The sequence below is a fragment of the Limulus polyphemus genome, unplaced genomic scaffold, assembly GCF_000517525.1.
Source record: "Limulus polyphemus unplaced genomic scaffold, Limulus_polyphemus-2.1.2 Scaffold5378, whole genome shotgun sequence".
Lineage (NCBI taxonomy): Eukaryota > Metazoa > Arthropoda > Merostomata > Xiphosura > Limulidae > Limulus > Limulus polyphemus.
Genome location: NW_013670988.1, coordinates 10,691 through 25,268, shown reverse-complemented (window position 1 = coordinate 25,268; position 14,578 = coordinate 10,691). Strand labels below are relative to the sequence as shown.

At 33.6% G+C, this 14,578-nt stretch overlaps 1 protein-coding gene across 1 annotated transcript in view; it reads left to right on the top strand.

Moving 5' to 3' along the window:
- The window catches only part of LOC106472491, a 20,673-nt gene extending 8,532 nt beyond the window's left edge, over positions 1-12,141 (top strand). Inside the window, exons 3-8 of the mRNA XM_022401073.1 lie at positions 4,017-4,099; positions 4,825-4,923; positions 6,890-6,997; positions 7,629-7,691; positions 9,837-10,035; positions 10,417-12,141. Coding sequence (XP_022256781.1) covers positions 4,840-4,923; positions 6,890-6,997; positions 7,629-7,691; positions 9,837-10,035; positions 10,417-10,448 — 486 coding nt within the window. The 5' untranslated portion in view covers positions 4,017-4,099; positions 4,825-4,839 and the 3' untranslated portion in view covers positions 10,449-12,141. The remainder of the gene's footprint in view (positions 1-4,016; positions 4,100-4,824; positions 4,924-6,889; positions 6,998-7,628; positions 7,692-9,836; positions 10,036-10,416) is intronic.
- Positions 12,142-14,578: the final 2,437 nt, after the last annotated feature.

The following is a 14,578-nucleotide window of genomic DNA, read 5'->3' as shown; positions in this document are numbered from 1 at the left end:
AAAAGAATATCCGAGTTGAAGACTGTGTCTACTTGCGGGATGCTAAAATAGTGTTACAACAGCAGAAGTCACGTGACACTAGTAACACGTCATGAGCTTCTAGAAAAATCACGCCGCTTCATGAAGCCTCGAGTATTTACTAGATGTATGGTATTTTTGTATATAAGACCACCAAGAAGTGACGGCAACAATGGAATTGAATTGCAGACAGAGATAGAGACGATAATTGAGTCAAGCACGTGAATCGTTCGTTCGTTGTGAATTATAGCGTTCATTCGTTGTGAATTAAAGCATTTGTTTAAGTTATAGCGTGACTGTGGAAATTAAGTGTATTGCAAAGTTGTATTGAAAAAGAAAAACTAGTTTTATTTAAGAAAGGACTTGTATCGCTAAAGTTTCTTCGGATAGAATTTTTTTTACGGAAAAGTAACAAACGAACACAGAGACGTAACATTATGATAGAAGTTCTTCGATTTTTTTATTTTGAATAAGTTCTTATTTCACTTTGAGTGAGAGAAATATTTATTTGTTTAATTGGAAAAGATTTAAAGTGTTTAGTTATTTTCTTCCTTTTTGTTGCAAAACTCTTATTTCATATTAGGAAGGAGCTTCTTTTTTTTTACTTTTACTTGAGGTATAAGATCTTGCTTCATTTAATGTTAAAAAGGAAATTGTGTTCAATAGGAAAATGATTTTAATTATTTCATGGTAGAAACATTTCTTATTTTTGTTATAAATCATAGAAACTCTTATTTAACTCTATAATTGAAAAGAAATTATTTTTTAATTAGAAAATATTTTCCAAACATTTATTATAAGAAAAACATTTTTCTGTATTTTCCCTTGTAAAGATTAACTTCATTTAATAACTGTCAGAGAGCAGTTTTTGTTTTTTTTCTTAAAATCATATAAAGTTTTGTTTGTTCAGTTGGAAGAGATTCTTCAACCATATTATATTGTAAATAAGTTGTTGGTTTTCTTATTGTAAAATCTCTGTCTTATCTTATGATGGAAGTTATATTTTTTGTTAATTAAAAATATTATTCAACAATATTTTACTAAAGAGAAAATGATTTGTTTCTTCTTAATATGGCACAAACTGTATACTACAGTTGTATATGATGTAGAGAAATATTTATTCCATTAGTTTTCTCAATGCAAAGAATTTGTTCAGCTTGTATGTATTAGAAATACTTTATTCCAATACGATATCTTTCCTCCTCTCAAAACCTAACTTTTCTCTATTATTACTGCCTTTTGTCAGTGCAAATTTTCCATGCTTGCCACTAGCATTCCACCTCGTACTCCAGCATATCCACATGTAAATAGTTATGCAGCAGCTCTCCACCAATAAGAGTGTGACACAACCCCTTATTGTAAGCAGTACGCTCTCCATGTTTCCACTCGTTAGTTACTTCCCAATTGGCAGTAGTACTGTACAGACGTGCCTGTTTTTTCTCGAAAATTTGTTGACATTTTCCTGTATACTACAGACTTCGTTTTCCTTTACTATGTTTTTGTTATTTCTATATTTATACGACCTTTTAGCTAGAGTATTGTGGATCCCACTCTGTGGCGAGTGGTGTCTGACCAGGTATACTTTTTAAATATCCGCACTGTCCATCCTGTGACCATGCTCGATGTTAATTATATTGTAGCTCTTCCTACCATGGGCCTGATGTACAATTCCAGATGCCACCAAGTGTTGGTTTTGTGTTTCCATTCAATTTTCATCTGTGTCAAAACAATTACCTTGCAGGATTAGGTTATGCACACCATAGAGATGGGGTGTTCCATAGAACCGCTAGTAGTTCTCTCTAGTGGTCTTTTGCTCCATAACTATGTTAATACCAGACCATACACTCGTGTACATACACGAGTAAAGCAGACAGGGATTTTTGCCCATCTCTGATGCTCTGTGGCATTGGGACTCTTCCTACCGTGGACCTGATGTACAATTCCAGATGCCACTGGGTGTTGGTTAATCGACTCCGTCGACGTGGTGCTCTGTTTTTCAAAATAGGGTATCAATGTCACCCGTTGCACTATCTGTGGTGATGCAGTCCTCTCGACTCTCCAACACGTTTTTCCCTCCCTTCTTCTCGTGGAGTATGGAAGTCCTTGCCACTTACCAGTTCCTAGCCACTTGGGTGGTGGACTATGCATCATACCACTCAGTTGAAAGTAGGGTGGTGACATTTTGTGGGTGTCAATGGATGTACAATTCCAGATATTGCCAGGTTTTTGTTATAGTGCTACGCCATATTAAAATGTATATCTGACAGATTACTTTTCCCACCATGGCATTCCTCCTTATTACCATCCTCCTACTACAGACCTGATTTACAATTCCAGATATCACCAGGTTTTGGTTGAAGCACTCTGCCATGTCACTACTCTCTCTCTCTCTCTCTCTATATATATATATATTGCAGTCTGCCCTCAGGTTGAGATGTTCCTCCTACCTACCATCCCCTATACTTGTTATGGCTGGTTTCCCTCCTCCTGTCACAGACTGGATGAAAAATGCCCAATGCTGCCAGATTTAGTACTGGAGACGCACCAAAGGTTTGTAGTCCCTCTTCCTACCATCTGCTGGATGCCAGTTACTGGCAGATCTGGTGTTGATTATAGCTGGATGCAGCACATGTATTTCCACTTGTGTGTATGGCCAGGTATCCTCCTCCTGCTATGGACTGGAAGAACCATACCCAATGTTACTAGGTTTTGGATCAGAGATGTCACCCCACTGGGACTTTTCTCCTTCCTACCATCCTTTGGATGTCGGTTTGGGGTGAATCAGGTGTGGTTTGGTTGGAAATGCGTGCAAGTGGAGATAGATTTTGGTATGGAAGGTGATCCTCTGCCTACCACAGAACTGTTGTACAATTCCAGATACCACCAGCTGTTTGATGAGGTCAAACTACCACTATGGTCTGTTACATCTTACCCACTCAACATCTAGAGGTCCCATTAATTAGTAATACGTATTATGGGATTCCTTCATGTTTTTGTACTTTTTCTGTTCGTGACATAGTTTTAAAAGAGCAAAGAGCATACCTGGATCAGATGTGGCGCAGTCTTCCGCTGAGGTGTAATATTTTCTTTTTTGGTTCCACACCTCATGGTTTCTCTTTGGGTGCTTCCTAAACGGGGATCATTTTTTCACCGGCCCTCCACCAGTTCAATGTGGGATTCTAGCTGTTTTGTGAGAGGAGGTAAGATATTTTATCAGAAGTTAATTTTTTTCCTAAACTGAAAATGTATTTCCAATAGATACTTACTTCCCATCACATTTCCCACCTAGCCTCCCCACTTCCAGTGATATGTGGTGTAAATCTTCTGACCACTCTCGAAGTGATTAATGAGTGCAAATGCGGAGAGGGCGTTGGTTACCACTGGGATTATGTTGGGTTCCTGTTGGTGGAGAGTTGCTGCATAATCATTTACATGTGGATATGCAGGAGTGTAATGTGGAAGGCAAGTGGCGAGCGTTGAAAATTTGCGCTGATAGAGGGCAGTACTAATTGAGAAAAGCTATTTTGTGACAGGTGGTGAGAATCTATCGGAGATACATTTCCAGTTTAGGAAAATATTAACTTTTCTTTATGTATAAACTCATTCTTTATCTGATGCTTACTAGTAGAACAACCTCTAGTTTTTGGGTATTTGGATGAAATTTAAGAATAACAAAGTTGAAAGCAGGTAATAACTAAAACTGGCTTGAAAGTGCTTTATTAAATTGACTAAATTGGAAGTGAGGCCATGTATATGTAAATCCATTGTGTGGAAGGAGTAATATTTGTAGGAAAATAAATACACTGAAGACTTGTTGATAGCATAAAGCCTTTTATATATGTATATAAATTGAATATTCTATATCATATTTCCAAAACAGTATTCTTAGGTATTTAGACAAAACGTATTTTTAAAAGTGAGAGTATTTCAAGACTACTATTCTAATACAATTATAAAAAAGTTTTGTTTCACAACTGTGAGTATTTTGTTTTTCACAGTGAGTCGGCAACTAGTCATTTTTGCTGTGCTCTTGAACGTGATTTGGATATTATCTAGTATATTCCTCTTTATAGGTAACTCGGTAAGTAATTGTACTACTCTTACAAGTGATCATGCTCAATCTAACCTGGCATGTAAAAACAATGCTGTTAAAAAAATTTGGAATTAACTCCAAAAGGAGTATTAATTGTTTCAAAAACTTTTAACTTGTTGTATTATGATGTTATTCTGTAATTTAAGTCTTGTCTCTGAAAGTAATCATTTAACTGTTTAGTGTACAAATGATACTGTCAAAAAAACATTTTACTTGCTGTGTAATCCTTTAACTGTTAAGAGATTAAGATATTAGGTAAAATTGGTTTTTAAACGGGTTGAAATGTAACAATTTTCTCCTAAGTTTAAAAACTTGAGTGGTGATAGTGACGGGTTGGGGGCTCAGAGGGCCAAACGAAAGCTAGACAATATAGCAAATACTGCTTTTTTTTTAAGGTGGGGCTTTACAAATCGTACATATGCCACTGGATGGTGATGATAGCTGTAATATAGTTCGTCGATAGAAACTTTTCTTCTTTCTAGATACATAAATTTCAGTGAAGTAAATTATGTGGCGATCTTCAGTCGTTAATTAGTAATCGGCTTTTATTGAACACGTTTGTATATGTTTAGTGTTTATCACAATTACAGTTTAATGGGTTCAGGTTCTAGCTATTCAAGTATAATTCTAACTATTTGGTTTATTACCACACTCTTGTAAGGAATATATCTAAACACTGATGCTTGGGATACAACTGTATTATTCTATTGTAGTACAAGAAGAAAGGAATGCTACTTCCATGGCTGATCGTGAACCCTTTCGTGACTGCTACTGGTTATTTAGCTGTTATTTATTATAGCTACATCTTCCTTGTAAGTAAATTACCACGTATCACTTATTGCTTTCAAATCATTGTATTAAATATAACACAACTGGGAAAGTTTTAGCAATTTTGACGTATCATTAGCCTCTTTATTTTTAACATCAAAATGTCTCACTTTTTCAAGTAACATAATTTTTATTTTATATAACTTCAAAATATGATAATTTGTACGCTTTATGGCCAGGCGTGCTGGTAGTTAGCATGCTAGGAGTATGATTGTTTTGGTTTGTTTTGAATTTCGCGCGAAGGTACACGAAGGCTGTCTGTGCTAGTCAGGCCTAATTTAACAGTGAAAGCCTAGAGGGAAGGCAGCTAGTCATCACTACCCACCGCCAACGCTTAGGCTACTCTTTTACCAACGAATAGTGAGATTGACCGTTACATTATAATGCCCCCATGGCTGAAATGGCGAGTATGTTTGTTGGTACGGGGATTCGATTACGAGTCAAACGCCCTAACCATCTGGCAATGCTGGGACTATGAATCTGAGGGTTTGTGGCTACTATAAAAGTAATGGCCAACTCTCACCATTTAGCGTGACGAGAGTAACCTAAAAAACGGATAGGTGGTGCTTTCGTCTGGCTGATTTCTATCTAACGTATCATTTTAAAATTAATGGTGAGGTGCAAAGATAGGCTTTGTGTGGTTTGCACGAAAAGTAAAAAAAAGTACAGTACAAGTCTGTTGCTTTTTAACTTCCTTGCTTGCAATATCTGTATTTGTCTAATTAACAAAATCGTTGTGCAGCACAGTTTGTGATAATATTATACATGCTACGAATATGCTTTGTTTATTAGTCCTAGCAGAAAAGAAAGAATGTTTGGGACGAAGTTATCCTTTTTGAATCAAACTATAAAAAGATCTAGTAAACAGAAACTTTAGTTTGGTTTCTGTATTTACTGTTAATACCCTCTTCAACAACATTAGTCACCTATATCAGCTATACAACACTATCAAGTTTAAAGTTGATGGTAAAAGAACAAATCTCATCATTAGGTGTTTTGATAACTATAACAGACGCAAGACTTATTTTTTCTGTCTTCCGGAATCTGCCAGATCCTTTAAGATACGTGTAATTTTCATGGTTTCATCATCATCATAGAGAATTGGAAAAAGTTTATTATGACTTGTGTTCCTAGAAGCCTTCAGAATATACGTGTTTTTTTTTCATCTTTTTAATCATTAAACGCAAAATTATGTTTAATTTGGTTACGATAGTGTTTGATAAGTTTTGTCATACATATATTTTTAAAATGTTATATAATTTCTTAGTTCTGCGTATTTTATCATTTGCACAACACAAAAACTATATAGCTGATGTATAGAAAATAACGAGCCTCTCGAACGTGTTATTAGTAAACTGAACTAGGTACTGGGTATTCAATTAGCCAGCATTATCGGACTGTGAATCCAAGGGTTTTTGTTTTGCGTCACGTTGATCCAAAAAGAGGTCATGGATGTGTTTAAAAATAAAGAATGATGGTAACCTTATTTGGTCAGATGAAGGTAGCCCAAGAATATAGTGGTGATATTTGATGTTGACTTTCTTCTGTAGGTAAGTTTACGCACTCATAACGCTAAAATTCCGGATTCGATTTCCCACAGTGAACACAGCAGACAAGCCATTGTAGCTTTGCTTTAAACCAAACAAAAAAAAATCAAACCATTTTTTCTCTAACTTATCAGTTCAAATTAGGGGCGGCTATGCAAAGATAGCCATTGTGTAGCTTTGCGAGAAAATTCTAAGCAAGCAAACAAACTTAAAATGGAAACATATTTTAACATTTAATCCAGCTTTCATTCATTATCGTGAATAGGTTTAACTGTAGCTTTGATTTAGTATCTAAGTTTTAACAAAAAATATAATACTTAATTTCCTATAAAATGTTTCAGTCACATGGTTCAACACATCTTTTATAATATTGTGAGTGTTAACAATTTTACTTTTATTTTAGGACACTCTGCAAAATCCACTTGTAATAGACATAATGGAGGCTCTGAAAACAATCTCATGTTACATGTGTATCTTTGCGTCTTTTGGAATAATATCGCCTTGCATCAACGTAAGTACAAATTCTTCGTTTGTTTCTTGAGAGGAAACTTTCTATTTTTCTTTCTAACTTATAAATATATTACTATGTATATATTTAAACAGGATCAGTTTTAAAGAAAGATCACGCCTAGTACTGAATAGGACTAGGTTCAAACACTTCTACGTTAAAGTTTAAACTGAACAGCAAAAATGGGTGTTTTTTTAAAAAATACATTGTATTTTTTAGTTTTGATTTATCCACGGTTCTACTGTCACGATGTTAGGAAAACATGCAGGTTTAAGAAACCAACTTAACACAAAGATACGAAACCCTACTATCCAAGTGCTTTTGAAAGGAGAACCTTTCTTCTTCAGGGGCAAATTGAGAACGAGAAGAAGAAGAAAAGTTCACCTTTCAAAGCACTTGGATCATAGGGTTTCGTATCTTAATGGTTCTACTGTGCGATTTAGAAAAAACACTTTATACCTAACCGTACTTCTCATCGTGCAATTGATTGTGCTAAAGTAACTATTATTCATGGTGTTTTTTGTTAAAATTTTATTGGCATAAGAAAACATATGTTTTATGCGTTAAAATGTGTAACGAAATGCGATTTTAACCATATTCTTGATCACCTCCTTTTTCTTTAATCTTGTTTTAGACCGCTTTTGAAGTATATGCAGCAAGAAGATTTTCCGAGATCAGCAAACCAGTCCGTATAGTAGTATGTATTATAAATTCCATCGAGTGACTAATTTAATGAACTTATTTAATCAAAGTGCATCAGAAAGGATAACATATTATTCAAGAACTAAACAATTGTGCTAATTCACAGTTTAGTTTTAGTGTTTATATTAAAAAATATATTGCAATATTTCATTTATAAAGTTTTCATTAATACACAACTTGCTTTATACCTTTGAAAATAACGTGTCATGAGAATCTATAATAATTGGAACTTGATATCATTGCTTTCATTTCTATTTCAGTCGATATAAAAGTATTTTGACGCATTACTTGTGCCGTTTATTATGTCTCGTATCACAAAGTAACTACACAATAGAAGGTACAAGTTTGTTTGTTTGTAGTTAAGCACAAAGATACACAAAGGGCTATCTGTGCTCTCCCCACCACGGGTATCGAAACCCGGATGATAGCGTTGTAAGTCCGCAGACATACCGCTGTACCACTGGTGGGCTGGTACATACATTTCAATACATAATTCAATCCTCAAGTTCCTTACGAGTCTAATTTATAGCATTAATTTTCTGCATGGGTTCTAAGGGCAGGTATAGCAACAATAAGGGTATTTCTAATATTAGAAAGTATGCAAATAATTGTAATTAATTATTTTTAAAATTTCAGCTATCACACTTTCACGACAAAAAAAAATCATTTGTCGTAGGAATTCTTTCATTATCTTCACTAATCAAATGAACAGCAAGAATAAATAAGACACAGTCTATTCTGCTAAGAAAGGAGTCCTTGCTAGGAAGGAATTCTTTTATCAACACTTAAGTTCATTTCTGAGAACTGGAAACTGTTACAGTCAAACCAAAAACAAGTAACATGGTATTTCTTAAAATAATATGCAACAAGCAAAACCAGCCATCGCGGTATTTGTCTATTAATATCATACATTAAAGCGAAAACCAACCAACCTGTATTTTGCAGTATTATATGCTTAATCTAAAATGATTCATGTATCCACTTATTTGTCATATTTCAGACTCTGTCCAAGTCCAAAGCACCTGGAATATGCCTCTTGGTATAACACACTCAATCTAAAGTCACGTAATCCCAAATTTTACTTTAAATATCACACACTCAATGATCAGTTTAAAGATACCTACCTTCAGACTTTGCTGTTAATCGTACACACTCAATCTAAAGCCACATAATTTCATATTTTACTGTTAATATCACACACTCGATTTAATGCCACGCAATTTCAAATTTTACTTTCAACAAGTGCAAACATTTTTAAAATAAAAAATTAGGAAGTAGTAATGGAAGCATCAAAAAATAAGGAAACAAGGTAGCAATGGGCTGTGGATAAATTAAAAACGGGTGAATCAGCTTTGGCGAATCATGTGGCGAATTTTAAACATATTATTGATTGAGATATTGTAAAAATTCTTAAATAGTTAACTGAAAAATATGAACTAAATATAAGAGAATCCTTAGAAATTGTTAAAACAAAAGGAATTTAAATAGAGATTTAGGCCCAAGAACCATCGAAATAAATTTTTGGGAATTATTGTTGTAATTAGTGCCATTGTACATATATGCTAATTATACACGTACTTTAGGTTTATAAGCAATGTTATGTGTACTTCTTGATGGATTCTCCTGAAGATGGTAGAATATTTACATCGAAACATGTAGAGTTTTAAGTTTCTTTTAACTTGTATATTTTTTATTTTTAATCTTTACAATTAAATGATTATGCAAGTAAAAAACGTTGATTTTCATTTCGTTATTTTATTTAACATTTCTGCACAAGAACTATCTGTTTTACGTATCGAAGTTGTTGAGTATTTAGAAAGGATTAGATACTGATAAAACTTAACTCAAATCTATAATTGGATCAAAATTCAAAGTGAAACATATAAATATGTACTAGCCCTGAAGAAGCCACAAAAGCAAAACGCTGGTTGAAATATAAGTTCTGTTATAATTATCTGGAGTGTAAAGGTAGTTTTTTCTAACTTTATTATCATAACGTTCACAAAGTTTTTTAGTGCTTTGTAGATATCCTTAATTAATTTGTTTCTATTTTTCATGGGGAAATATATAATAAATGATTAAGAATGTTATCATTAATTGATAAATTTATTATTAATTCCATTTCTATCCACACCTATAGGGAATACAGACAGTCCAAAACAGTACTCACGTAATAACTATGACGAACTCAGTACAACCTTTGATGTCACCAAATTACATTCCCTGCTATGAGTTAATAGCTGATCGTACTCCAACTGCACCAGTAAACAATGATCATGAATACCAGTGTACAAGTGCTGGAAACAATTCACAATTCATGCCAGAAGACGCTTATCCTGGTTGGTTTCTTTACAATAATAAATATTACTGGTAATAATAGTAATAAACCCAAACAGCTTAGTGACTGCATAATGTTAATTACAGTTCACAACTTATCTATTGTTATTCATGGCATGTTGAACTAAATTTATACAGTACTAGATGTGTTTAACTACAGAGTAGAATAATGACCATTTTTAAGATGGTTAGTTACACAATTCTTTGACTTTCAAAAGTTCTAAAGAAAAGATGTTTCTGTGAAGATAAACATAATTATGTACTAATTTTTCCTTACTAAAATTGTACATCAAACATTTCGAGCTACTTTTGTTTTAGGTATTATTTGTGCTTTGTGTTCCAATACGGATTGTCCTAATATTTACTGTTTTTTGCTTTAATAGATCAGACGAAAGATTCGCTTCCACTTCTGTAAAATTCAGTAAGAGTGAGGAAAAACATGAAGATGTCGATTTCTACACAAGAAGCATTTTTTTTTAAACTTTTCTAAAAAAAGAAGTAAAAAAATTATTTGCCATAGTTTTATGTGTTTCTTTTAGCCCTTGAACGAAGTAAGTATTTTAAAGTTTGTATGTGCTTAATTGAAAATTTTGTGACTGTATTTATTGAAATTAATATGTTAAGTTTGTGTATAAAACCTTTGTGTAAAAAAAAAGCACAAAAAACATGTGAACATTTTGTGCGTCAACAAAGTTTATGTTTTGGGGGAATTTACCACCAATATGAGTGAAGGTCTTCTTCAGCTTTCAGTATACTGAACACATGTATAAACGAATCTTTTTCTTCTTTTCAGCTATCAGTGCTTAAAACCTCAATAAAAACAAATAATTATTTTTAGTAAATAACAATAATACAAACAAATATTCAGTTTTGAATCTACTGAACACCAATGTTAAGTTTAACCAAATATGTGATTATGATAACCGCGTCATAGTAGGTAACTAGAAAACTCAACTTAATTGAAAATCTTAAACTATCTGTCCAGTAAGAAACCCCAATATATAATTACAATGAATAATTTTAAATAATTTAAATTATAATGCACCAAGAAGCTAGATAATTTAGAGACATATTTATTTAGCCCAAATCACAATTGACAAGATACTATTCAACATAGCTATATCGATAGATAACTGATAGCTTCTAAGATACAAAGTCATTCATTGATTAACTGAAATGTAAACAGCACGCAGGCTTTTTTATTGTTCGTCTACTTGTGTTGACCAATATTAGCCACGTGACCACAGTAGACTAGAAATTCTTAAAATTGTAGACCTCTATTCATCTAATGGAATGGTGTATTGCTATAAGGACGTCAGTGTTGAGACTTGTGCAACTTTGAAGTAATGTGTTCTCAAGCAAGGTCACTTACTAGCCGTTTCTCAGTGTTATAAGATCCATGCTATCACGTGCGAACGGCGTGACTTGTGTCAAGGCAAAGGAAACAGAAGCCACTGTTTCTAAACTGTAGTTTTTAGTATATACGAGAATATATATTTTTAGTGCCTTATCCTTGTTTACATTAGAAATTGTAGTACACGTTTTTTTTTAGATAGTACTTTTACAGATTTGGATTAATATGTTAGTAATTTGTTATTTCTTTAGCCTATTATATAAAATAATCATATAACTATTTGTACACGTTTTTTGGTATATATGACTATCAACCATTGTTTATTACAATTATGTAGTAAAATAAATTAATGTAAATCAAGTTATTTTCACATATCAATAATAAAATATCTTTGGTTTTGTACATAATCAAGTATCGCGTTGAAATTGTTTTGTCCTAAACTTACAGCATGACAGGAATACATAAGTTTGTTGTTGGTTTTTTAAGTTTTACATGTCACAAATGTTAATAATAATCTCAGTTATATAAAAATAGCTTCAAGCCTGCATGGCCTGGTAGTAGTTAGGGGCCTGGACTCGCAATCTGCAGGTCCCTTTCAGCCGTGGTAGCGTTATAATGTGGTGATCAATCCTATTCTTCGTTGTTAAAGAGTAGCCCAAGAGTTGGCGGTGGGTAGTGTTGACTAGCTGCCTTACATCTAGTTATCACTTCTAAATTAGGGACGGCTAACGCAATAGTCCTCACGTAGCTTTGCGTAACCTTCCAAAAACAAACAAACAATTATAGAAATTACTATTTCTGATTTTGAGAGCTAGTAACTACAAATGAAGGTAAAGATAATATAATCCATTACAGAATCAAAACAGTAATGCAGTTTAGCTTTTACATGCTTGTTTCTTGTGTTTACTTAACCAATGGTTGAATTGCTCACGTATGAATACCAATTTTTGGGAACTTAAATTTGAAATTTTATTAAAATATGCAGAAAAAAACTACCTGTTTCGCCAGTTCTTCTGGATGAAAGTAAAGTTAATTCAAATACAATAATAATAAATAATTGGTGTTTGACGTAAATAAATTATTTTGTGTTATTAATACCTACCTTACTTCTCATTTGTAAAGGATTTAGATACGATAGGTGATAATTACAATTCACTTATTTAAAATAGGTCACACCATAGGTTGCTGTTCATGAAATTAATGTTATAAATAGGGCCTAGACTACTGCTATGTCTGTCGTGTTCTAGTTGGCCTGATGATCCCTGGCATTGGTGAAAGGCGTTTTCGGCACTAAATATGGCAGATGAAGTGTGGTTTGCGAAATACTATATACAGGCTGAAATACCCGTTCTTTGTCCGGGTAATGAACCAAAAAAATGTGTGGGTGGTTGCTATGATAATTAACACAAAAATCCTAACTTTCACACAATTTATTTATAACATAACATATTATTACACTATTCATTATTACCTCACCAAATGTTTCGTATAAGCTTTAAGAACTCGATATGTATATACTTGAAACATGGTATACACTGTGCGATGGTCGGAAGGGGTAGTAGCCAAAGTACTGGCGATAGGGACGCTTGCTGTTAACCACTTTCAACACCCAGCTCTAATGTCCATCAACAGCGTTTCACGTGATTAATTAATAGACGGTCAATGGCTGCATAAATATATCATAAGCCGAGGTTGAAAGGTCATAGGTCACAGTAAGAAGTTCGATGATGAGGAACCCTCTTTGAGACTAATAATGCTTCGAGACGGCTTGAATGGGTAATGAAGAAAAACTTTGGTACCTGATGATGACAAAACCTTGTCGAAACGTTGTACATTTGCTGTTACGTTAAATTCATATTAAAGGTTTTCTTAATTACCCATTCAAGCCGTCTCCAAGCATTAAAAGTAAGAAGTTGCTATAACTGAAAAAAAAAACAAAAAAAAACGGCTCTCCATATTAGCCTTATGGTGGCTGTTGGAGTAGAAACTTTAGCTGAGCTTATGTATTATTGCAATAGTGGCGGCAGCTTTTTCTTTGCATTCCTCCATACAGAGTGCTAGTGCACTCTCTGAGATATATATTACTTATGTGTGCCCTCCTTCCACACTGTGTGTATGTGTTACAGAAAATTTAATAAAGTTTTTTCTTGTGTAAGAACGTGGCGCCATCAATGAATGTAGTTAACGTAAACTTACATCAAAGATGATAAATGCTCAATAACAGCAATAAATGGGTGGAAAGGTTATTAGCCACCCACTAACATACCCCTTGTTCCAAACTATCATCCCACAAAGTTTGATTGAGATTGGCCCAGCGACCTAGCAATAGTTAGATAACGGAGAAACAGATATTTGTGCTTATTATATTGTTGCGTCAGCGAGGTCACGTGACTAGTATCACGCCACGCTTTCTAGAAATATCCTGTTCCTTCAAGAATGCCCTAGCATTTACTAGATATGTGTTAGTCTTGTATATATATAAGACGTTCACAACGTGACGGGACAACAGGGGTAATGAGTAATTGAACTGCAGTTAGAAAGTGTGTAAGTGAACGGAGTATTGTTGAAGTCCAGCTCGTGAGACGTGAGTTATAGCGTTTGTATAGAGCGACTGTTGAAATTAAGTGTATCGGTAAAGTTGTATTCGGAAAGAATAAGCCAGTTTTATTTAAGAAAGGATTTGTGTCGCTAAAGTTTCGTCCGAACGAAGTTACGGAAAATTAACTAACGAACGGAAACGTAACAATATATATAGATTATTCTTTGCTTTCTAGTGACTTGTGCTTTATCAGCTTCTACCCAACTAGTTGTCTCTACGTCATGGAAATGGCTAAATATCTTCTTTGTGGTCTTAGATTGTTTCATTATCAATCTGGATCTTTTTTTAATTGGAATTTTTGTATTGAGTATTTTGTATATTATGCACAAGTGTACAGCATTATCCTATGATATACTGTCTAGAAATAAAAAATATTTATATTGTTTCTATGACATATGATAAGTATTGGATAACATATATTTTAAAAAGATAAAATACTTGATTGATCGAAACTTATAAACAGAACTACACAATGATTTGTTACTGTTCTAGTATTCTATAGCATATTTTCGGGAAAGGTAAACTATTGATCTACTATTCCACATTACTCAGAAGAATAAGATATGATTCTAGAATTGATACCATTCTAAAC